Source organism: Bombus vosnesenskii, unplaced genomic scaffold, assembly GCF_011952255.1.
Source record: "Bombus vosnesenskii isolate JDL3184/JDL3185 unplaced genomic scaffold, Bvos_JDL3184-5_v1.1 scf7180000013262, whole genome shotgun sequence".
In the NCBI taxonomy this organism is placed as follows: Eukaryota; Metazoa; Arthropoda; class Insecta; order Hymenoptera; family Apidae; genus Bombus; species Bombus vosnesenskii.
Window position 1 is genome coordinate 431,102 of NW_022882922.1, and position 26,024 is coordinate 457,125.

A 26,024-nucleotide genomic window follows, 5' to 3' on the forward strand; every position below is an offset into this window, starting at 1 on the left:
TCCATGAGATGATGAAGATAAACGTGATTTATACAAAAGTAGATTGTAAAGCAATACACGTCATTGTAAATAGAGATTCTTATGTTAGTAAGAGGATGTATGTATGTATATACATATACACACTGTACGCATTTATTAAAATTATCATGTGAGTATAACAATGGTAATCGAGAGAACTAAATAATGAGAAAAGGGCGTAAAGTACCATTTTGATATTTTTATAAGATTATTTAAATAATAATTTAAAAGTACGACAAAATAATGTCATATACTGTGATAATGAAGTTAATGCAAGATGAGGAAAGAAATTTTTTTGAAAATTATCATGAAAAAATTTAATACTTTCGTAAATTTTTTGCTAACCGTGAAAATGAACAGTGAATGGTGAAAGAGAGAACGACAGACACAAAGTCGTAAAGATGATAATCCTAGGAACAAATTTTATTGATAAAGATAAAAGAGATTTCTTATCAGTTTAATGTCTATGATCAATTAAAAACGATTATAATGTAGTCCATTATGTGAGAAATAATACTGACGATATTATACATGATTCGTACGTTGCATTATTTGTTTTTTTTTTGTTCATTTTCAATTAATTTATAATTAATATACGTGGAAAAAAATAAATTAATAAAGTTGAAGTACAATATCGCATGTTACATAGCAGCTGAAAAATTGAATAGTACTTATTGATATTAATCATTTACTAATTATTTATGTAGATAATTATTTTTTCTTATTTTTCATGTTCATAATAAGAAGGCAACAAACAAAACACATAATTATACCACAAATATTCATTAAAATATTACACTAATGTCACTATTAAATATATTCCACGTACAAAGAATATTTTCAAATTAGTATTAATTTATCGCAGCGAGAATTAAGTCATTATCTTTGAGAATTAAATAAAACAGTAAATGAATACACATCTGATACACACGATTTGAATTAAACGTATCGAGAATAATGAATTTATTTTTCTAGAGCGAGTTTTCAATTAATTTGTGAATAATGCGTACCTACGATAAATGTGTATTCAAAAAAGAAATAAATTTAACAATGATCGATTCAACATAAGTATTTGGACTGACGACACTCTGGGTGCGAACTACCTACTACATGGTGGGAGAAAGATGCAGTTTAATTTAAATTCTTCAGTACGGCAACAAAAATTAGGGGGCGACTTAGCAATTAACAATTTTTTTTGATACGTACATTATCCTGGAATATTATTGATAAATAATTAAAAAAAGAAAAAAGTATCCAAATTCTTATGTTTAATTAATTGGTGTATAATAATAATTACGTACAAGGAGGCTTAACAAAATTAATTCGATTCGAATGTGCTATTGGGAAAGCAAAAGTCGATGGATTAATTTCTAAATTGATAATATCTGCTTTCTTCTTTCACCGATCATGAGAAGCTGCGATATTGCACTAACTTTCTTTTAGGCGAACTTATGGCATCGTGTCTGAAAGTTACGCACTAATTAAAAAAAAATATTGTATGTCGATGCGTAGAATTCTAATTAGGAGAGACTATAGGCAGGAAAAGAAGGTAAGGTGGCTGTTGGTTCATCGACAGAACAACCAGGGGGCCATCTGTAATAAATTACACCAAGGTATGTTTATTTTTAAATACGATTTAGTCGTGTCACTAAATTCTTTTTATGTTATGTTACGTTAAAGTGAATTGTGATGTTGGCTGCTGGTTGCTTTGATTAGTATTTTAGAGTAGAATTAATGGAGCAGCAAATATAGGTACATGGACAAAAATGGTGTTTGGTTGATTGGTGTGTGTATAAGTTTGACTCAGTGTTTTCCCGTTTTTTCAAGATCTACAAATTCAACTCAATTTTTTTTCTTTTTTTTTTACCTTTTAAAGAGAATTAATTAGTCGCACTTTATATACTATACTACTGAGTCAGTCCTCTGTTTCTGATGGATATCTTTTTCTGTTTCTTTAGGAAAAGTAGATGTATTTCGACTGTTGTGATGAATTATATAATAGTAATAATAATATAATAGTTAATAATAGATAATAATTCCTCATAATAAATGTAAAAGCTGGTACACAGAAATAACAAGCGACTCGCTGGTGACGCGGACAAAAAGACTTACAAAAACGTGACACATGCACAATACTAGACAAAAACTTTGACAACACAAATCACCAGACTAATTTTTTTCTTGTTTCTTTCTGCACCGATGTTCATACAGCGGCGAATGTTGATACATCTGCTGGCCCAATATGATAACAAATCATATCAATATTCAATTATCTAAAACATTCTAAAACTTCTTCCTTAGAAAGTCTGCTGCAAACCACTCGATGGGTTGCAAACTATATGTTTTCCGTATTTTTTTTTTTTTGTGGACATGATTGTAAAGTCCTTTTCTTCTTTGTCTTCTTCATCTTCTTTGAACGAGGGCTTGACACAGACTAACAAGATGTTTGTGGCAATAGATGGAGACAACTCAATTAGTAAACTGAAACCGCCTGGTCCAGTAATATAGATAGCAAAACCCTATTCCAAATTATAGGTAACCGGAAGAACGTATTGTTCTCACAGTTTTTGCATTCTGTAATTTTTATTGTTGTCTTCATCGTCGTTATGATCATCACTTTCCTCTTCTGTTGATGCAGTATCTAACCATGTTAACCAACTGTTGACCTACACCATTTAAACATTATTAATTAATACATGTTTCTTTAAGTTTAGTTTGTTATCATGATATAAATTACTAATCACATGTCAAAGACAAAAAAAGTATATTGGTATTAAGAAGATTGGGCAAGAGTTTCATAAAAATTGTTATGCAATTAAGCGTACTTTTTATAGCACAGGAGCATTTCACCAATAAAAAATACTGATCATATTGTACTGTATAATATTGTGCTAATTTGTAAACATACATAAAATTTGAAATATTAATGTAATATTATGAAATTTGAAGTCCTATTTACCTCAAATAATGCTTTACCCTTGCCCGGATAAGCATCAGTAACACATTCTTTCCATTTGAAATAGGCATCTTCTTCAATCACTTCTAATCGATAAAGTCCATCAAACCATCGCAATAGCATCCCTTTTGGAAAATTGTGCGAGAACCAAAATGCTTGAAGTGCATGGAGAGCAGTCACTTGAGACTCTATATCGACGAAGAGTAAACGCATCAAACGTGCATATTTTTCCAGTAATGCTTTTTCCTTATCTATTACTGATTTTCCTACACTAGAAGGATCAACCCCAGGTGCCAGTATTGTTTCCTAATACAAACATGAAAAATAGAAATAATTATAAAGATATCAAAATCAAGTGTGGAAAAGAGGACATGAGATTTTTAACTATTTACAATACCAACAAAATGACTTAAATACTGATACAATACTAATAAAAGTATAAAAAGAAATTATACGTAGTTAATAAATATAGTAACATAAAGTAACGATTTTAATTAATTTTTATACTAACATGTGTAATGTATTTCAGAAGAACGTTCATCAATGCGTTAATAAACTCTGAATCAGAATGATGCGAAGGTTCTAGCTTTTCTTTGATCCATTTGTAAAGAGTATTAGGATTTGGGTCATATTCTAATTGACGCCATATATCTCCCTGGATCTTAAGAAGTGGATAAAGGAAAGTCAACTCTCTGTCCTCCAAGATCTCCGCAAGTCTCTCTTTTGTTTTGTCTGCTTCAGGTAGTTGGCTAATAAGATTCACCTTGCTCTCGTTAAAGATCTGTGTGAGTCTTGCTTTGCCTTGGCTTTTATGTAACTGCTGAAGTGTAAGTAAAAACAACGGATGATGCTGACCGTTTTCTGTCACAGCAACCAGATCGGTTAATTGAATTAAATTATCCACAATAGCCTTGGCTGTTAAGAAGGCAACGTGAGAAGCTACACAAGGCACAGTACTCTCTTTTTCTGGAATATTGGATACTAGTTCTTTCCATCCCTCATGTATCTGCTGTACGGTAATCATGTCTGCTTTCTCCAATTCAACTACAAGTTTAGCTGCGAGTTCACGCTCAGAATCTCCGCGGTCTAATGTATTAGAATATAACGTATAAACTGCATGACGTAAAAATCGTTCAGGTATTTTAAGATCTTGAAAAGCTGTTATTGCGTCCTGTATATTCGTATGAGAAGCAAGATCGTCCATCAAAGAGTTCACTTTTTTCAGTATCTCTTCTCTAGAGGTTCCTTTGTCCTTTCTATCACGAGCTTTTTCTCGTTTATCTACAGGACCTTGTTTTATTACGATTGCTGGTGACAATTCCTTGTGCAATAATGGCGAGCTGGGTTTTAATGTGCTAGTACGTAGAAGAGGTAATTCCGATGCTCGTCCTGTGAACAGATCTATTAATTGAAATAATAATTAGAAATTGTCTGTATGCGGCCATGCGTATTAGCATTTATATGTTAAATTTGAACATCTAAATTAGATATGATTATTTAAGTAGAAGAATATGAATTTGGTTGAACCATATGTTAATGTTATTATCTTTTTCAACCAAATTATGTGTATACATTATTTGTAACAGTTACCGCTAAGCATTTGAAAAATTAATATTAGCAAAACTAAATAATATTTTATTAACTAAAATACATACCACTGTTGAGAGGTAGGTTGGGATTGATGTTGGTTTGTTTAAACATCATAGAATTAGCTGATGGTCTTAGTGATACTTCTTCTGGATGTCCAATCAACATCTTATTTTTATTGAAGCGTAATTGTTCTTTATTGCTATCTGTAATTCAATGAAACAGATTCATTAGCAAGACGTACGTGTTTTAATAATAAATTACCATTTAATAAAGTAATACATACTGTTATTGAAGTTTTGTGGTGAATTATGTTGCTGTTGATTGTGTTTTCCTTGATAGTTGTTTTGGTTACGATTCTGATAGTAACCCGGCTGGTTACGTTGATTGTGACGGCCATAAGTAACCCCGGAAGATCCAGAGAATCCGTTAGGGCTGAATGGGGATGGCATGCCGAACGATGGAGAAGTCAATGGTATACTTCCCATCATATCCATGTCTAATCCGCTACGTCCCATTTTTCTTAAAAATTCAGCTCCGAGGCGATCCTCACGTCTATGGAAGCCATTTCCCCTCGAAGACTCTTCATTATCACTGCGAATTTGATTAATTGGCATTGGACCTTCAGTGCTGGTAGCCTTACGCGGTACCCAGCCATCACGGCGTAGCTCAATGACATCACGCAGCATAAACTTGATGCGTAGAGGAAGATCTCTGCTCTCAGCTAAGGAGTTCATACGATTGAAATATTGATCCATAAGTCCGCGGCCTTTATCCGAGTCAAGGATACGGCCGCAGGTACGCATGATTTGACAAAGGCATTCGATATCCTCGGCAGTATCCCCCCTGGATCTCCTTCGCCTTTTCTTCTCCAATAGTTGCTGGATGCAACGATGTAAAATCGTTTCCGATACGATTCCCAATTTTCCCAGTTCTCCGATGAATTTAATGTTACCAAGCATTTTGCGCTTAGCCACCTGTCGGCGTTCCTCTTCCTCTGGGCCAAGTTCATCCTGATTTTCGAATGCCTCGCTTGCCTTTGAACGATTTTCAAATTCGTCTTTGCACTTGTTAAGAAGAAGAACTGTGAATGTGCTTTGGCCTTTTTGACTTTCAATGAGTGCTTTTCGTGGTTCAAAGTTTGCAGCTTCGTCAGACAGCCGTTTGCACAGCTGTGCGTACATAGAACTGTACTTGGGTTCATCAAGTGCTTTTTCAAAGATCTAGAATTGTAATGGTAATAAATATTAAATTATACAGATTTTGATTTTATTTTACATATTATAGCACTTATCATCTACTTACCAAAAAAATGACACCTCTGAGAATCACATCAGAATTAAGCTCAACATTGAGCAGGTCGCTGCTCAGCTTTGCGAACTTTTCCGGCGTAAGCTTATTAAGAATACCCCGCACCTTTCTAAAGATGAGATCATTTCTGCTTTCTGGGGTGAGTGCATCGCGTCTAACAGTTGAAGGAGGGATCCAGCGTTGCTCAGCGGATAGGGAGCGAATATCGTCCCTGGAAGGCATCGAATTTTTTTAATTTCAGTGTGTTACAAATAACAGTGAACACAGAAGATTGATTGGGTGTAAAAAGAAGCAGCTCGTGTATGACTGTTACAGTCAAGGTAACTTTCTAGACCCTGACCTTCCTCCCGAGACACGAGAAGCACCCCCCGGTCCTGTGGGGTTGTCCGTTGTTGCGCGTGTTTCGGCCCCCTGAGTGATAAATCACAGCACACAGATCTTCCTTTAGGAAGCTGAAACAAAAAGAAGATTACAATAAGAATACCTGTCATTTCATCAATAATTTATTGCTTACACGCATGCTACTCCATCCATGTTTGACTATTAATATCGCAGCCTTTTGTACCTAATGATGCAAAAATATGATGTATTAACACACATGCAATTGGGATGCTTAGAGTACAAGTTATCGTGTGCAGTCTGAAGAAGTATATTATAATTCTATCTCTTTGCACAAAATGCATTCCTATTATTTCTCCATTAAATCTAAGCAATCTTTGAACTATGTGTACTATAATATATTTAATGAATTTTATACTATTGTCATCAAATTATTATGTGGTAATTATATCATTATGTAATATCTTATAAATTAAATGTTTCTATGAAAGACTTCTCAAACGGAGGGATAAATTTATGAAAAGAACAATTGAAAAGTATTTTCCAAATAAAGAACACCCTACTTTTTTAAGAATTTACTAATATCAATACATTAAATACATAATACTCATGTAAACTGTACAATGCAAGTTTATTTCCAAAAATAAATTAAATTTTCAAACACATACAATTTTTGTAAAGAAAAAGGAACATAGATTTTTTCTTCTTTACATTTCAACATTGTAGTACTAAATATGATTATGCAAAATGGGTGAGAAACATTCACTCTTGTCCAACAATTAATAAATCATAAAAACATAACACAAACATCTATTTATTTCTCTTCTGATAATAAACATCATTTTGGAGTCAAGTAAATAGAAACCGAGCATAAAGTAACATGTAAAATACAAAATCACAACAAAACAAATTTAAAAAAGAATAAAATTAAATTTCTTTTCTTCCATCTATTGTATATAATAACAAAATATCAATTGCTTTATAAGTAGGCTGCTAGATGTTTATGTAAATTTCTATTTTTTGGAATGCAATTAAAGAAATGGAATCTAAAGCAAAAATTTATTTCGTTTACTAAATATTACAGCAAATATTATTATACTTTGAATAAACTATAGTTTTGCATACTATGTGAATTTCTGGAGCTTTAAGGTTCCTATAGATGCATAAACATCCACAGTCTACTTGTAAGAATAAGACTTCTAACGGCAGGAAGCACGGATTAACAGTGTGCAGCCTTATTGCGCTCACAAGTGAAGGTCTTCAACGGGCAGGACGAGGACCTTCTCCAGGGAAACGGCTTTGATCTTGAGGTATCGGTTACGAACAAAACAACCAAAAGCCGTGGACGATAAACGTGGAGAGGATCGTATGTGGGGCGCGGCTCATGGTCAGACGGTCAATGAACCTTTCGTCGTCTCACCTCGACCGATCTCGGCTTCTATCGCCAGCATGATCGGGCGAGGTCGGACAACTTCGTCCTGACTTCGACTAAGGTCGCCTTTGACCGCCTCTACTAAGCGATCCATGTATTTAGGGTGCATGACTGGAAAACCTTCGGTCTGTTTTCAATTATATGCTACCGGATGGAGGAAAACAGAGAATAGCTTTATCTCGAGAACAGAAAAGATTCCAATATCAATTCTATGTACGGTTCTTTGTGCAATGTTCTTTTTCTTTGAATCGCAGTATTATAGACTTTCTTTTTTTTTTACCATGAAAGAGATTTCTCTCTGTATACAAGATGAAAAAGGTGGAATCTATAATAATTAGAAGTATGTGCAAAAATTGTCAGACAAATATACATGTATAAATTTGAGTTTTAATGTGTAATTATTGCATGCATTTATGGTAATTTACGCGATAAATGAAACTTGAGTAATCTGCGCAGTGTTTTGCTTATCTTTATAAATGTACTTTATGATGAAAAATAAATGTATTGAAATAACAAGCTTTTTTTCCGATTAAAATAATTCCAAGAGTAAACTGAAATTGTTAACAGTAATAGCATAGTATAAATGGGAGATATATACGATATTACTGTAAATTATTTTGGATGATTTTTAGGAAAATTTGGATGAACAATGTAATTTTGGAATATCAATGTACGGTTACAAAAATTCTCGCTCGGTAAAAGCGGAAACTAAATACCATTGAATATGTATGTACTTACACATACATATATTGTGACTTAAAAAGTATTGCTTTGGGTTGCACGACGAAGGTCGCTATCTGCAACATGCTTCGACATTGAAAATTTCTTTGGTGCATTAAACCGGTATTTGGTTTCGTTTCCTTTTAAATTTATATTACTTTCGTTGTCAGACAAGTACACGAAGGTTTAGGGAAGGCAATCACTTTGACTTGTTCGATTACCAAAATAACAATTGAAATTTCTTAGTAGTTCTAAATTTATCTTGTTTAAATTTAAATATACGCATTTAAATATCTACCGAACATTTCAATTTGGACATGACAAACGAAGTACTATATCCAAATAATTTTACAAATATGTAATTAAACTATAATCAAATACTTTCTGCAATTTTCTTCTTTTTTGTGTAATAATTCAATAATAATTTTAAATATTGATAATTTCATCGTAAATTGTATACAAAACTTGTATTGAAATGCATCATAAAAATAATGCATTCTATGATTTAAATGTCTATGGAATTCTGGGACTATGACACCGGAAGTTCAAGATTGCAAAGAAACAGTTATACCAATTTTATAGTTTTTGAAGCTACAGCGCATGCCAAGTTGAATATGTCATAAGTATATCTACGAATGTTATTATCGTAAAATAAAGCAAAAAATAATCCAAAATTTGTAATGTCTTTAAATATGTTTACCAAAATAGCTATTACCTTGTAATAATTTATACTGCGTATTTTCCCCTAAATAAAATTAAAATTACTAATGAAAATATAATTAAATAAATAAAAGTGAGGACAGTAACATTTTTAACAATTTTGAACAATGCATAGTGTAAAGCTACGTTAAACGAGGCCTTAAAAAATAATTATATACAAGTGGAGCCACGTGCTAACAATAAACAAAGAGATAGCAACGAAACTCAGATCGAGCAGTTGCTATCCTTCTTTGAATACTTCAGACACTCCATTATTCTGTTTCCTCATGACACGTCATTGATGCGCCGTGACGGCTGCACTCCACGAGTTAGAACAAGGTTGCCAACTTTTGAAGGCCGATAACGCATAAGATCAGCGATTGTAGGAAAAAGAAAGTGAAGTACCTCTAATTTAAATGAAATTTTTCACTAAACACTTAAAGCAAATTCTATAGAGAATATTTTCTCGTTAATAATATTCTAAAATGTTTCTAGAAAGAAAGAAATAGCAAATAGATCTATGGTAATACTACCAACATTATAAACAATAATCGCTAGAGAAATAGCATTACACAAAAAAAAAAAACCAAAATTCCTTGCCTCTAAAATTTTTCATGACAATGCACATTACTTAACATCTCATTGTTTAATGAATTTCATGTAATTTAAAAATTTCTCGACATTCCAACTATAATCTAATTACCGGGGAGTTGTAATTTTGTTTTATACATTCACGATCGTTTTTATGATTCGCATAATTAGCACATGCACAGAAACACAGATGCCGAATTTACCAAAAATTTCTAGCAAGTGACATAGTTACGTGGCGAAGTGCAAATTAGCCGCACAAAGTGGACAGCTGAAAGAAAATCAGTACGTCTATTCATAGTACGATAAGCGTTTAAGTTTGGTGTAACAAAGAGGCCACATACGGTCGTCACACGTCCGACATAGGAACAGTCATATGGCCGAGCATTTAAAGGCGCACAGCAAACGCGCTCGCCACGGGTGCGCATGTTGTAACACGCTCTGCCCCAAGTATTAAATGTTTCGAGGTTGTAATCGTTAGAATTCTGGATCGTTAGTATGGCATTATAGAAACTGAGGTGGCAAATTTTTCACATTGAAACGAAAATTAATTTTGAACGAATTACATATACTCTTATTTAAAAATTGATTCTAACCGAATTATGCTTATAAATCTTCGAATTTTATATCCTAATTTAGTTTTCGTTTTAACAAAAAAGATACTTTGATCATAGAAAAGATTCTAACTTAAATTTGAAGAAAGAAATCACATATATTAACAATGTATTGATATATTAACAAAAAATCTTTAATGAGAAAAACACAATGAACCAAAAATGAAATTGAAGATCACTTGCTCAAGTATTATGACGAAATGCTTTTTTTTAAGTAAGCAGAAATTCGAAATTTATAAAAACGATTATAAAAATTCGTTCTCTGTTAGGAAGATAACGCAATATATTATTAGTATGACATCATTTTGTAGTTTCTTTGTTCAACCATAGCATACAACAATGAACAACAATGAATAGAAAGATAAATGAATTATAAATGTAAAATCTACCAAAGGAACGACATTATAATTTTAAATATATAAAATGAAGAACATGAAAAGTATCTATCTTAATCGAAAATTTTAGACCATATATGTACAAAAATTCCAGCGGAACGTCAGAAACATGACAGTGTACGGCTGGTTGGTTTCGTGACGCCTATGCGTATACGTGCACATTGATCGATGAATACGTATGTGTGCTCCATGCATACATATGTTTATAAGAGTCTGTCTCCATATCCGTCACAAAACGAATGTATCAAAGTGTATCGAACAGCAAAAAATTTGTCGAAACGATCACTTTTTTTCTCAAACTTATTCTAGAATATATCACTAGAAAAATTCTTAAGTTTATTTTTCTAAAAGAAATTCTTAAGAAACGACTAACCCTGTTAATTTTTACATTCCAACTTCACTTTTTTTCAACGAATAAAAAAGCTTTTAATGTTTTAATCCTTTTACCGGAATTATTACTTCCGCCAATAAAATTTAAGAGCTACGTGAAAATATATCTTCGTTTTTGAAGTATGATATAGATAAAATATGGCCAATATGGGCGTAGGAACCAGAGCACTACCCCCATTTGTAAGGGGTTGTAGAATAGCAAAATAAAATTGAGTTCACTAAAATAAATTCTTGCATTTACATAAAATTATGCGTATCAAGAATGGCTTTTCGATAGTATAAGTGAACTTAATAAATTCCTATAACAATAAAGAAACAGCCGATTGATCCGAAGATGAGCAAAAGAACAAGGCAGAGTTAAAGAAACCTTTGACGTAAGCAGTGTGCATAGGACTCTCTAAATAAACGAATCGATTTTGCAACTGAACAGAAAGTAACCAACAATCGAAGAAAGGAAGGTACTAATTTCAAAATTCATCTAAAAGGAAGCTAGGCAACAGAACGTAATGGTGGAAGGAGATTTATTATAAACGTCGAAAATTTTGCTTTCACGTATAGCTTAAAAGAAAATATGCTTCTAATTAAAATGCGAGATGTGCATAGCTTGAAAAGTGTATAAAACATGCTAGAAGATAAAGGAATGAACCTACACCAAAAGTCACACCGATTAAAATGTCAAAAGTGGGAGGGAGTTGCGTAGGTGCTTGCAAACAACACTCAATTACCACTCGTGCATTGTTTAATTTTGCCGTTATTCAAACGAGAACTAGTCGATCGAATGAAAAAAATTGGAATTAGAACAAGATATGAAATATGTAAAATATGATAGGGAGTCGACGGAACGGAAGATGCGTTCGGAACCGACATGACGCACGACCTATGTACGAGCTGTATTGACTCGAAAGCAACCCTCGAGAAAATTCTATCAAATTTCCCAACTTTTAACCAGATTTTTTATGAAGAAAATACACGCAACGTGGTAAACTAGTATTAAATTGGTTATAGTAACAGGCAGACAAATGAAAATGTATGATTTTTGCGAGTAAAACGATGAGAAATCACAATAGCGTTTACTTACGGCCGACGGTTGTTGTTTCTGAAGGCTTTCGCAATCAGTCGGTCGTACTCGGGAACTTCCGTACCGTACGTCTTGTCAAGCCAATGTCCGCCATGCGACTAACATGTAGTCCCGCAGGAAAGTAGCTTATTAGTCGGTTTAACTGTTCAATAGAAAAATTTTATTACGGATTTTTCTTACCTTTTATTGCTTTAAACGTATAGAAATATATTAAAATAAATGTACCGTTAGTTTTATTTTTGATCCTAGCGGTAGTGATATATAAGACGGTATTTCAGACATTCGTTTCTATGAATGGATAAAAAATTATTTTATATCGGAGGTTAATATTTTTATTTATTTTTCATAACAAGAAATTTTCTAAAAAAATTAATTTCTTTATATGAAAGATTACAATTTATATTTGTTTATTATAATAAAATAAAACAGTGTTTACCAAGTGGTGTTTTGAATCTAGTAGTACTGACGGTGTTATAGACACAGTAGACTATATTAAATTCCTTTTATATTACAAACTAATTTGAAATTTGCAAGATGTACATTATATTATTAATAATTTATTATCAGAGAATAGATCTATCTTTATTAGTCGATAAGTAAATGGATTATTTACACAGATACCGAGTCCGGACTTAAAAAATATGAAACGCCGATAATGTGGAAATCTGTCTGAATCGCAGTTTCGTGTACAAAGGGGCTATTGTCACATAGGCGGTGGATTAGATCATTTAGGCAACTGTCAGTTTCTAAGATTCAGTATATAAAGATAGTTCTCTTGATTTTTAAATGTGAATTAATAAAGCAATTTATATTTAGATATTAAGAACATTTGTGATAAAATAAGTCAGGTTTGTTTTACATATTTGTCACATATTCATTTATGCATTTTTATCTCGTATTAATTTTATTCTTTCGTGTACGTATTTGCCGTATATCATTAAAGATCCGAATGCTATTCAGCTGCATAATGACGAATAGAAATAGAACAGAATTTTAATACATGCTGATTAAAATTTTGATTTACTATATAATATGTGTATCATATAATATTATACTATATTATTCTAACTAATATATCATTTTTATGACAGCTTCAAAACATTCATCTGATACATATTTATATTGTATTTCCTAGGGTTCAATAAATTTTACATTTACTAACAATATTACCACTGACAGAAAATTTAAAAGTTTGAACATTACGTGTTTTGTATAAGTATTGAAAGACACTTGAAATACGTGTAATAGGTACATACATTTAACAGTATTATGGAAAGTAAGATTAAATATATTTAATCTAGGAGAATAGAAATTATATACAATTATAAACAAATAAAAGATGATGTTAATTTAAATACATTGGAATACATAAAAATTCTGTTATAATGTTTACATGTCCTTAAAATTTTAATAGTGATTCATATATGTGATAATTTATCAGTGTTATTCATGGATGTGTCATATAGGTTTCATGATTTCATTGTGTGTTTATATATATAAACATAAAGTTACACGTAAAAGAATTATTCGCCAAAATTTTAAATGTATTTATTTTTTATTTTTAAATTTTGCAGGTCTCTGAATCTTTTAAAAATAGAGAAATTTTAATGAAACTTATATTTATTTTTAGAATGGCTCACTGTTCTCAAACATATGGGTCCACGGATCAACGGACAGATGTACCTGATGTAGGATTTAGTCCTACTGAACTTTATAGTCTCAGTGAAAATATTACTACTAACATATATACAATAAATACAAGTTGGAAGACGCTTGAACGTGCATATAAAAATGTTGGAACCAATAAAGATAATCAGGGTCTAAGAGATAAGGTGTAAGTAATTATAATAAATTTGAAATAAAGACCAAATAATTTAGAGTAATTTATGTATTTATTTTGTAACAAGGCATGTCACACAGTTAAGCACAAATCAAGTAGTAACCCAAACCAGCAAAGACATTGCAAGACTGACAGTGCTAATGAGGCGAGGTGATAAACAACAGAAGTTGCAAATTGAGAAACTTACCACTGATTTCAAAGATGCATTGCAAAGATACTCAGATATGCAGAAGGTAAAATATATTTTATTAATTGTGTCCTAGTTAATTATAATGTTATTATGTACTTATAATTTCTTTGTTATGGAATTTGTAGTCAATTGCTGAAAAAATGAAGAGACATATTTTGCTTACAACTAGTATAGAAAATCCTATGGATCCCGAGGAAGAAGAACAACAACGTTTACTTCAAGCTCAGGAAGATGAACACAAAGTGACACAAAGGTTTGAAATAAACTATATGCTCATTTTGATAGATATACATAACTATACCTGCACATGTTCGTAGTGAAAAGAGCTTGATTATTTCTCACAGTCTGCATACAAGCAATTGGATGGGAAATGGCTCACATTATACTAATTTTATTAAAAAAATGAATATTCAAATAGGTCTTTTTCATGATTTTTGTAATATGAGCTTAATTCATAGATTTTATAGTATGAATATTGAAATAGTTTGAATTAAAAATTTCATCGAAAAGATTAAATAATTACAGTGTGTATTATTCATATAGAAAAGTTATAAAATGCATTTGAGTGTATGGTAAGTTTATTTTAATCGATATTCTAATACATAATACAAGTCCTTTAAATTACGTTATTGATCATACATAAAATGATAACAAAGTAATCTACAAGTACTTCTCTTTCCTGATGTGCTTAGGAATCTTGAGTTCCAACAGGACATATTGTTAGAGAGAGAAGACAGGATAAAACGAATTGAAGGTGATATTTTGGATGTAAACCAAATAATACGCGAACTGGTAGCATTGGTGCATCAGCAAGGAGATTCAATCAGTGAGCTATTCTGTCCAAATTTTATAAAAATATCTCGTTTTTGCATATTTTTATAAATGCTTATTATTGTAGACACGATAGAGAATCAAATAGAAGATGTCCACGTGAATGTTGAACTGGGAGCACAAGAATTAGTTAAGGGAAGTAATTACCTAAGTAAATATCGACGGAAAGTTTTTGTCCTACTGTTACTCGTGATTATAGTTGTCGTTATATTAATTATTATTCTAGTCACTAAATTAAGTTAGCGCTCCTAATCATCGTAGATACTGCGAACAAATGAAAAAGGTTGTCTCAATCTATCTTATTGATCGTAGTACTAATATCGTGGAAAAATATAATTTGCCAGTTTATATATTGGATATGCAATATGGGGAGAGGATAGACTTATTTTATATTCATTTGTAAATTAATTAATATAATTCAAACGTATTATCCTTGTTTACTTTCCAACTTGTAAAACATATTATAATGTTCTTACCGCGTAACTTGTTTTTTATTTTCCATTTTAAGGCAATTTCAATTTAATAACTCAGATTGAAGCAAAGCATAACAAAGATATTAAATATCCGCGTCATTTTTTATAAAAGGCTTTTAATAATAGCAGAAACAAACTTTTGAATATTGCAAAGTAACTAATTTTTGTTGTATCTGCAAGCTATTGTCTAACGAAAACTTTGATAAGTCATTTTGTTATTAATTGTATTATATATTATTTTTTCAATAAATTATACAGCATTATAAATACAACCAGCATCGAAGCAGAATGTTAATGTTATATTATAGCTTCAAATTTTATGGCAATAGATACTGTTTGTTAAACATTTATATTAAAACTATGTACTCTACTGATTGACTATATATAACATTTTGATATATACTTATCATAATTAAACAATTACTTAATGTAAGTAGTAAAATTATTCATTAATTTATTTATTATGATAAATCTTTAAAAACCGTGTTATTTAACGTTTTATTATATTGATATTAGAAGTTCACAAATGAAAGCATAAAGTGATTAAAAAAAGATACAGATTTATCCTAGAATTACGTGAAATAAACAACGTGGCACTACATTGATCAATGTTGGAAGATTTGTATAGATAGCATTTGTTAAATGAACTATATCTTGTTTTAACATTTTTTATAATTGTGCGCTATAAATATGTAATTACTATTCTATACCCTGGTTTTTATTTAAAAATATAACTTTATATTGCATATATTTTACCGTTCAGATAAATGATACATACTGATAGATTCTGCTCAACTTTATTAATCAATTGAATGTAATGAGAAGTGATAAATGGAAATTATGTTTTGTAAAATAGATATTCTTTTACTAGCTTGTCATTTACATGTTATCATTTTGGAACAATAAATTCGTTTCGTATTATTGAATAATTAATTATGTGTTATAAAAGTAATATATAACATGTTGTCTCCATTCTTTATTTTAGAAATATAAATTTGCACAAACTGAAAATGAAATTTTGATTATATAATTATGTCATGAATACTGTTACTTATCACTTTTCATCTTTTCATCTATGTTTAGTTATGTATAAATTAATACGAATACATGTATTTATATGTATGCGCACGCAGCTTTACTTTTACAGATCAGTCACTTTAAACAGCTTTACAATATAAAATATGTAATGTATTGAGAAAAAACAATAATTTACATTTTTCATGTGTTTGAAACATTTTACTATTTTATATACAAACACAGGTACTAAGAAAATATTAAAAGATACTTATCGCAGTTTACGATTTATGTCACATAATATAGGGAATGCCTACTGATGACTTCTTCAAAACTGTTTTCAAGCTTACATTTTTACAAGAGACTATATATCACTATGTAGTTCTTATTAACTACATGATAATTTATGTAAGTGAGAACTTTTAAGGACATATAAAAGATAAAAACATCATATTCTTAATCTAAGCATAATTCAATTGTATAAATTGTGAATATACTATAATTTTTTATAATCATTCTTTAATAGAATTATAATATTGTTTATTATGAATTATGCGTATTTTTGCTGAAGGTTACAACATTAAAAAAGGAATACAGTACAGATTATCATAAGATTGAGACAGCCATTTTCTATAAATCAATTTGTCTCTTATATGATTATTAGGCATTCCAGAATTTAACAGTTCAGTGATTACATTATCATTAAGATTATAACTTGAATATTGTATATACAACTAACCACTAACATTCAAAATAAATTGCATTATATATGATACTAACATTGTTACGTTGTTGACATATATACAGATGACAACAGTTTTGTTACAATAATGAACTCTATGATGTTTCACTGTATTAATTGTAAATTGTGTTTTGTTCTTCTTTTTCTTTGTGAAATGTACCGCATTCTTTGTAACATTTTATTAAAAAATACTAGCCTCAGTTGAAATACAGATAGCATGAAAAGAGGGCAACATTTTGCATTAATTTCTTGATCTTTTACATTTTTTTATGAGTTGCTGCAAGTGTCATTGTGATACAAATTATAAAGTTTATGTAAACAAGATTGTGATGAAAAATATAAACAGTTTTGTTAGGCTTCAAGAAGTGAAACAATTATCATTTAATGTTTTCATTATCACAATATTTATAATTTATTGCAACCGAGATGTACAAATTATGTTGTATTATTAATACATGAGATAACATTTGAATATTCCGCACTATCATTTCTTTATCGCGTTTAAACTGTTCAGCCTATTTTATATACAAAATATATATGTTCATTTGTTATATATATTAATAGCTTCCTATCACTAAAGGCTTACAGCATATACCACCGTCTATACTCTAAATTATTTTTATATTTACATGATTTAAAAATTTGTGATGAACAAATTAATTTAAAAAAAATTAATACTTTAATTATAGTATGTACGCATGGGATTCATTTATAGCAGTAATTTATATAATTCGTATAGTATCTAATGTACATTTATAGCACGTAGTTTACAAAAAATACTTAAACTAGAAATACTATACAAGAATAAAACAAATGCATAACAGAAACGTAAGTTTTATGGTTCATTAGTATTCCGAATGAAATGCTTAATATTAAATCAATAAGTATTGCTGATAATTTATATTTGAATAACCGATAGAAAAAAGTTAAAAATAAATCATGAAAAACTCAGTCTTAGTTCGCTTACGGGTCTTTTTTCATAAATGATGTCATTTAAACATACGTGGATATGTTTATCACTACAAGTGACGATAGCGAAAGTAAAATGATAATGACGATGCTAATATAAATATCGTGCATGATGTTTAACGTATCTTTAAGCTTATTTTGTTATCTTATTTTGTTGCTGAGATCGTCTAGCTTTTATTCTTGCTTGTAAAGTGAGAAGAAGGCCTGCGAGAACATCGTGATTAGGCAATTTCTTAGCGAACAATAAACGTTTAACTGAGTCATCGTAAGTTAATAAAGCGACCATATTTTGTAGTAAAAAACCTTGACAATATTCTAAAAGTTGTGTGGCGTTGTAAACCTGGAAATTGTTAAACGACAAATCATTTATTTCATATTTCCTCTTTAACAAAAAGTTTGTGGTATATAATATTATATCTAATAAAATCTAAACAAGATACCTTTGCGTGAATATACATAGAAACGATATTGTCGAGATCAACCATAGAAGAACATTGTGCCTCGCAATACCTAAGTAATCCATCCAATTGGAAAAAGTTTGCGGCTGCCATTAACTCCAGAACATCACTTTGATTAACTTCTAATGTAGCACAACCACCATGGTATAGAAATTCCATAACCATCTGAATATTAAAATATGGTTTAAATCTTAAGTAAAAAGCTAAGGCTTTTTAGCTCTTTTGGAGTATTATATACCTGGAAAATGTGGTATCGAATATCGTTAATTTGTACAATAGGAGGATTTCCCTCGCACAGTTTTGAACTTAACATATTCCTAAATCTCGGTGACGATGTGACCAAAACGATTTTATGGCCATAGAAGACTCTGCCCTCCACTCTGAATTGTACATCGCTTAATTCTGGATTATTTACAAACTTGGGATCTATTCTGGATCCACTAGAAAGTGTTGTATCTCGAATAGGTTTTATTGGTTCCCATCCAAAGCACGTACAGAAAATATCCGCGAGGAGAAGCGTCGTTCCTTCTTTCTATAGAAAAAATACAAGCCGAAAGATATAAGAAATATCCTTATTCAACTCAACTTTAATCAAGTTGAAATATGACTTACTTTACTATATCTAAAAATGTTAAACAACAATGGGAGACATTCTTGTACGAATTGTGTCGAATAGTCATCTGGGCAAACTTGAAGAAAATCTTGAAGTAATTGATCTATTACCGAATCTAATCTTATTTCGTGAGCTGTTGCAAGACTATGCATCCAGCAATGTAACGTCCAACCCACTTTTAATCCGCGAAGTTCCATCGTGATATCTGTGTAAAAATTCATATGTTTATACAAAAAATATATAAGTATACTTTTTTAAGATGATTTTTTCCAAATTTGTTTTACCTAAGTGGTTGCTTTCAGCACTATGGTACATTGCTTCTTGTAAAGCTTTAGTTTGAACTTTATTAAAGACTGGCTCTTTGCCTTCTCTTCTATTTCCTCTTCCATCTACAGTTTGTTGTTGAGGACTAGTACCGGCACTACCTTCTGCCAAAATTTCTTCCAATGACAATACTTCTTTCTCTCCTCGTTTGGCAGAGAAGTTTAATGGGTGAGACAACAGTTGATGAAGACAACTCCTCTGACCATGAGCTGTTGCTACTGATATTGCACTGTAAGATAAAAATACAAAGCAATTATAATTTACTACTTCTTTGGACAATAATAAACTATATTAGATCTGTCATCAGGAAAATTAAAATAAATATTTTACTTGCCTATAACAGCCCCGCTGAGCAGAACCAGAGTATGAAAATGAATCTTTTATCAAAGTAGATAAAAACGGCTGAGCTCCATGAGCCAACAGAAGTGCAACCATTTCATAATTGCCAGATGCCGTAGCCGCTTGCAATGGTGTAACCGTAGATTTATCTTCGCTCAATTTAGCCCCACCTTCAACAGCTGCACCCCTCTCCAATAATATTCTAGCAATATTACAATGTCCTAACAACGCCGTGTAGGTTAAAGCAGTCCAATGTTGCGTTTCTGCATTGAATCCAGATTGATTACAGAATGTACTATTAGAAACGTTACTAGAGGCGCTAGGTGAACTGGAAGACGAATTTGAAGACTGCACATTCTTTCCTGGAGTCATTACAGCAGATGACGTCATTGGACTTCTAGCATTTGATACATTTAGAGCTGCTGGAGCCTTGGAAGGTGTGTTCGCTGATTGTCCAGTGGATGGAGGTGGACTTTCGATGTTTAAATCAGCGCCAGCGTCTAACAATGCTAGAACAGCGGTTTCATCACTGTTTATACACGCTATCATTAAAGCAGTGAAGCCATTATCATTCACAGTGTTGATCTTTGTTGACGGTAAAAGAGGCATGGCTTGAGCTATTAAATCTGCACGACCGCTTGTTAGCATCTTGAAGGCCATATCCATAGTTAGGAGCCGGACGTATTCAGAATCGTCAATGCGCTTCGAGCAGACTGAAACTTCCTCGAAGCTGTGAACGAAGTTTATTACAAAACCTTATTAAAGAGTTAACGTTACATTTTGGAACCTTGCCTTATAGGGTATCCAAGGTACTTTTATCACTCTGTAAATTCTAATATGTATTACCATATCGGTCTAACAGGACAATCTACTCCGGGCAATAGCAATCTGGCAGCTTGATTAATGTCATCTTGATCCACAACTAGACCGTGCCTGTGTTCTGCATGAGCGGTCGCAACTCTTAGCCATTCAACTAGTGGCGGAAGTACGACGTACGCTCGTTCGTATGCGAGTTCTTGTATCCCAGAACCTCGTTCACCGTGTTCCAACTGTATAAATATTGTTTCATTACATTACGTTCAGACAATAGAAAAGGGGAGCAAAGATTAGGTTCAAATGGACAAACCTGCGAACACCTCATGTAATAAAAGAGAGCATTCAATGCCTTGGTTGTTAAAGGTATAGGTGAACGTCCTGCTTGAGCTACTTTTGATATTAAATCTACCAGTTCTGACATTGATCCTACGCAGGTGGTTAAAAGCGACGGTTCTAACGCTGATCCCGCTGCATCTCTTCCGCTGCGAGATGATGAGGAGGAATTTAGAGAACTGATACTGGCCCAACGTGGCATGGCAAGTGCACCTGCGAACATTATGAGATTCTCCTAAGATTATGGAATATGGGAGTATTCTCCTAAGATAAGAAAATGGATTAAATGATCGATTTATTTCATTTATAATACATCTTAATACGTTAAAAAGCTAATAATTTATATAAGAAAATTCAAAGCTTACTAGGAATATTTATTGTCTGATGAATTTTTTAATAAGTTTTGGAATATATCGGTTAACAGTAAAAAAAAGAGAAGAATTACATTAGTAATCGTAATTAACTATAGTAATTAAGTAGTAGATGGGGTCATAATATGGTTAAAGCGGGAAATAATGAATTTTAAAATAATATTAATTAGCACGTTGGGAAATACAAGAATACTTTTCGCGTAAATAATTATTGCCTATCTAGCTTAGTTCCTAACAAAATAATTTTACCTGATGCCGTTCGACCAGCATTTAGATGCGCGTACGGTTGCAGAAGACCCCATAAATCTCCACTGTTTGCAATAGCATGTTCCAACATGGTTGCAGTCAATGTTGTATGGGGATCCGTCGGTATACATTGTAGTAGTATTTCTTCCAACAGATTTTCGATTCCAGCGGTCAAATATATGGCTGCATACTCGTGTATCATTCTTCCTAGTCGTACATCAGACATCCAACGAAGAAATCTTCCCACTGGTAGTTGTAGCCCGGATCGAGATGCTTTCGATTGCTTTAATTGATCGCCAGATACGGCGAACATCGCTGCAGCACGCAAGCAGGCCTATAAAAAGAGAATAAGTAGATGAATGTCTGTACTAACGTAATAATAATTTGCCTGAAATCTGTCTGTTATTCAAGGTCGCCAAAATATAATACCCGTCTATTACTGGGACAAGAAGTTGTCTAGTTTTATGGTCGTACTTTCTCGATTGATTATCTAAATATTATTCAAATATTGCTGTTTACATATAATACATTCAATATAAACAAACTTAGCTATTAGAATAAGTGTTTTCTGATATGAGCCTATTTTATGAGCCCATTATGTTACTATAACATTACCTATCTTTATTGTATTATCTGTTTTTACATTACTATATTATTACCTTGTAAGTGATTCCTAGTTAAAGCAAGCGTGTATAGAACAAACATATATAAAAATTAGTGCATGGCTATATAGTACAGAGTTTGTACTTTGTCCGCTTAGGGTTATTTCCTATGCAAGCAGGGAGATACCCGCCATCTTCTAAATTCACGCGGATCAAACGCTTACGGTGTAAAGTTGAATTTATACCTTTATGAATCCTGAGGGATACAATGACGAATTTATTTTAATCAGCTCATATTTAGCCTTTGCTAATATCAGTGTAACATAATATGTTTTATTACTATTAATATTGATTAATGAATAAGATAATAAAGGGTATTTAGATAAGCAATTTATGCCTAGTATATTAAATTAGCAATTTACTCATCTTTAATTATCACATCAACGAATCACGTGTTTTATTTCACGTACCTTGGTACAAGAATCTGCTAAGGCCGGACAAAGCACGATTTTGAATGCGCTGTATACCTCGTGTTTACTGCATAGACCAACAGGTTTAGCCAGTCTCTGAGTTTCTCGACCGATTCTAACCAGCGCCCGTTGCAGCAGGTAAGAGAGACGCGGTATCGTTTCCATAGAGACTTGCTCCATGTGTTCTCTAGTGCGACCATTTTGCAACACGCGAAGGACGTCGTGGTGAGTCCATGGTAATTGCTGTAACTCTACCAGCCGATTATGAGAGTCTACCCAGACGAACTCGTCAGCACTGGTTACGTTGGTATTTATGGTTTCTAGGCTGGAGTGTCTCATCAGTCTCCTTACAGCTGGTTCTGAACTCTCGGATCCGCTCAAGGAGGAGTAGGTGGAAGACGATTTATGGGAACGCATAGTAAGCTGCTGAATTGCTAGTTTGATATCTTCTAAGCCAGAACCTGACCATGGCACCTGTAACTACAATATAGTTATTGGAAAAAGAAATTTAAGGTAATGATTTTTATCAACAATGGATTTCTATGTTATTGCAAAAAGCACACCTTAGCGGGTGTAGCTCTGTGTCTGTTACGATTCTGTCCAGATCTATTCCTGCCATTTCTCTGAGTAACCGAGGCCGATAAACGATCGTCTTCTGGCACAGAGTTCAGCTGCTGTGGACTGTGTGCCCTATGATGACGATGCGGTGGTGAACTGCTACTCGTGTGGCCACCTGTGTCCGACATGCTTGCATGTCCTGACGATCGATTTTCATCTGATGAACTATTACCGGTACATTCTGGTCGCCTCTACAAAAGATGTTCATATTTTATAGCGTTTGCTCTTCAACATCATGATAATATATCGTGAGATGATGATGGATGGTGAAGAAGGAATATAAGGAATAAGGAGTAGATTGTTGGAGTATTAGTATCTTTAGAATTGTATAATGATTAAGTTCTTGAGAATGAGAATGGAAAGTCGAATACCACGTTCATATCACTATCACAACACTAATGAATGGATGGATGAATTAAAAAATACTCAGATTGCAAAAAGGACATTAAAATACCTGAAGCGCGCGAATTTCATGTAAACTAAGATGGTAGTGTTGAGAGTGATGGGGATGTTGAGGCGTTGGCGTTGGAGCAACGCTGTCTGTGTCCCTTTCTGCCACCATGTGAACCATATTATGAACACCGTTTTTTGGAGAACTTTCCGTGAAGTCCTTCGAGTATGGAGGACAGTATAATTCTCGTCCACTGCCACCGGCCGGTCTATAAAAAATTTTTAGATCATTTCAAATTTTTGAAATAAATTTAGCACATTTAAATTTTGAAAATTTTCCATAAATGCATAAATATCCGTAATTTAATCCACACGTAATTTACGTAAATACAATACGTAAATTAATTCATATACTATCTTTTCGAAGAAGTGGATATTCCTTCCCAAAAGAATTCATAATTAAATAATTTAACTAATTAACCAAAAAATATTAAATTATATGATTCTCTACATTGATATAATCAAATAAACTACTGTTCTATAAAGTCTACTATTACTACACATTAGCTGCGCGTGTAGAGCATATACGGGGGACCACGTTATTCGATATCCTGTTAGGCAAGTTTCTCGTTAATTGCCCGCCAAATAATTATAATCCAGCGAAGCCCGTGCCAGTTCGATCTTTCTTTTCCACTGCGCCTTGAAAAAGCAAGAACATTGAAAAAATACTTGGTTACCGCGTATTCCGTTAGAACGATTTAGCTTTGAAAGAAATCACGTTCTCGAATGAACTCAGAATCTATGGAGCAACAAAAGTATTCAATGTCTTCATCAGAGATTGGAGAGATAAATATAATAGAATATTATGAAAGATCACTGCATCGAAATATATGTAATAATTTATGTATTCTGATGTAATATCGTGATGAATGATATTTATCGCTTATCGTATGCTTTTGATTATTTGAGGTTTGCTGTTTTTGTTCTATATTAGGATTAACTGAATATTTATATATACAATATGTATATACAATGATATATAATACTTTCATTCGTAAATTGCATGATACATAATTGTTTAGACAGCCTAATCGTTAACCCTATCTATTTCATTGATTCATTAAAAGCGCTCTCTATTCACGGAAATTGGTTCATGTAGCGCTCGATCGATAAAAGCGGTCGATAAAAGTTATGAGTTGTTGTTTTTTACATATTTGTTGATTTTTTTATGCCCGGTATTGCCCTAATATTATATAACCTAGGATTGCATGCGAACGAATCACGAATGAACACATGAACACGGTTCAAGCGTACAAATTAACAATATTTGTAGCCGTATGAAAATAGCAAGAGATTCACGTGCTCGATAAGTTTTGGGAAAGGTAGATCATGGTCTACATGTGTTTCGTGTATCTCGATTGTGACCTCTTTGTTTCTCGCTATTGTTGGTCGCGTAGGGCGTCCACGCGCTTCAAATTCTTTCTCGATGAGAAAACGACCCGACTCGGAAATAAATTCGATTTGTTTCGAATTCAGAGAAAAGTATCGCCTTCCAAAAATCTACGGTCGTCTTCTTGGCGATCCTCCCGGCCTGTAATTAATCGTACGAGCCGGTTTCTGCGTAAGCGACGGAGCTTGCGTGTTTCCCATTAGGTCGCGTTTCCATCGTACGTACAGGTGTGTATTTTGACGTTGAGTTTGAAGTCGTTGAAAAAGGGTAAATTCCAACCTTTAGTTCGAGAGCCACATGGATAAAGATTTAATGGATTAACATTAAGTAAAAGTGACTTGATTAATGGAAATTTTCTAGGAAATTATATACATTGCCGGTTGAATAATGTTGATGTAGCTGTGATGCAGGGGAGAGGAGACAAATCGACATCGGCTGGTTTCTACTAGTAAATCAATGTATATAAAGGGTTAATGGTGCAAGGTACGAGGATTGATTGTTAAGTTTTATTGTGAAATTTGTGCAGATTTCAAAGTAACTTAGGTATGCAGTATTCTAACCTTTTTATACTATTTGTGTATACTATATTAAATATAAAAGTAAATGTTAGCTGCACAGTGTACTAATTTCACAGATACTGACCTAGAAGAGTAATGTTCTGGTGAAACAAGTTTCACACTTTTATTTACCATTTCCTCTGAAATTAAAATTGTACTTAATACCGTTAACGAATGATATAAACACACCCTCTGTTTCCCTAAATCGGTAACACAATCTTCAATAGAACTCGTGTACAACTAATGATAAC

The 26,024-nt window shown here is 32.4% G+C and overlaps 3 protein-coding genes across 9 annotated transcripts in view; 1 reads left to right on the plus strand and 2 right to left on the minus strand.

Annotated features, from left to right (window-relative positions):
* Nucleotides 1–1,610: 1,610 nt before the first annotated feature.
* LOC117242243 (eukaryotic translation initiation factor 4 gamma 2) lies at nt 1,611–12,239 on the minus strand. 2 transcript variants are annotated; one of them, XM_033508867.1, is made up of 8 exons: nt 12,128–12,239; nt 6,213–6,324; nt 5,867–6,083; nt 4,848–5,784; nt 4,630–4,767; nt 3,486–4,375; nt 2,978–3,280; nt 1,611–2,684 (listed from the first exon to the last, which is right to left on the minus strand). In XM_033508867.1, exons 4-8 carry the CDS (start codon nt 5,743–5,745, stop codon nt 2,577–2,579), a joined length of 2,337 nt encoding a protein of 778 aa, XP_033364758.1. In that variant the 5' UTR covers nt 5,746–5,784; nt 5,867–6,083; nt 6,213–6,324; nt 12,128–12,239; the 3' UTR covers nt 1,611–2,576. The 2 variants fall into 2 exon arrangements, with proteins under 2 accessions (XP_033364758.1, XP_033364686.1); XM_033508795.1 differs by lacking the exons at nt 6,213–6,324; nt 12,128–12,239 and having other exon boundaries at nt 5,867–6,094.
* Nucleotides 12,240–12,772: 533 nt separating this feature from the next.
* On the plus strand, nt 12,773–17,250 carry LOC117231441 (syntaxin-12). Of its 2 annotated transcripts, none has more exons than XM_033489925.1 (6): nt 12,773–12,975; nt 13,702–13,961; nt 14,035–14,200; nt 14,283–14,410; nt 14,850–14,983; nt 15,056–17,250. In XM_033489925.1, the coding sequence occupies exons 2-6, from the start codon at nt 13,735–13,737 to the stop codon at nt 15,229–15,231; spliced, it is 831 nt and encodes a 276-aa protein (XP_033345816.1). In that variant the 5' UTR covers nt 12,773–12,975; nt 13,702–13,734; the 3' UTR covers nt 15,232–17,250. The 2 variants fall into 2 exon arrangements, with proteins under 2 accessions (XP_033345816.1, XP_033345900.1); XM_033490009.1 differs by having other exon boundaries at nt 12,776–12,975; nt 13,758–13,961.
* A 347-nt stretch (nt 17,251–17,597) lies between these two features.
* The window catches only part of LOC117231216 (ankyrin repeat and BTB/POZ domain-containing protein BTBD11), a 32,973-nt gene continuing 24,546 nt past the window's right edge, over nt 17,598–26,024 (minus strand). For 4 of the 5 annotated variants that reach the window (XM_033489806.1, XM_033489644.1, XM_033489723.1 and 1 more), the window contains 12 exons: nt 23,831–24,035; nt 23,322–23,567; nt 22,759–23,238; nt 21,690–22,020; nt 21,047–21,282; nt 20,767–20,969; nt 19,916–20,650; nt 19,542–19,810; nt 19,257–19,462; nt 18,883–19,176; nt 18,627–18,809; nt 17,598–18,526 (listed from right to left, as the gene is read on the minus strand). In XM_033489806.1, the coding sequence (XP_033345697.1) occupies nt 18,320–18,526; nt 18,627–18,809; nt 18,883–19,176; nt 19,257–19,462; nt 19,542–19,810; nt 19,916–20,650; nt 20,767–20,969; nt 21,047–21,282; nt 21,690–22,020; nt 22,759–23,238; nt 23,322–23,567; nt 23,831–24,035 (3,595 nt within the window). In that variant the 3' untranslated portion in view covers nt 17,598–18,319. The remainder of the gene's footprint in view (nt 18,527–18,626; nt 18,810–18,882; nt 19,177–19,256; nt 19,463–19,541; nt 19,811–19,915; nt 20,651–20,766; nt 20,970–21,046; nt 21,283–21,689; nt 22,021–22,758; nt 23,239–23,321; nt 23,568–23,830; nt 24,036–26,024) is intronic. The other variant, XM_033489553.1, reaches the window with a different exon arrangement.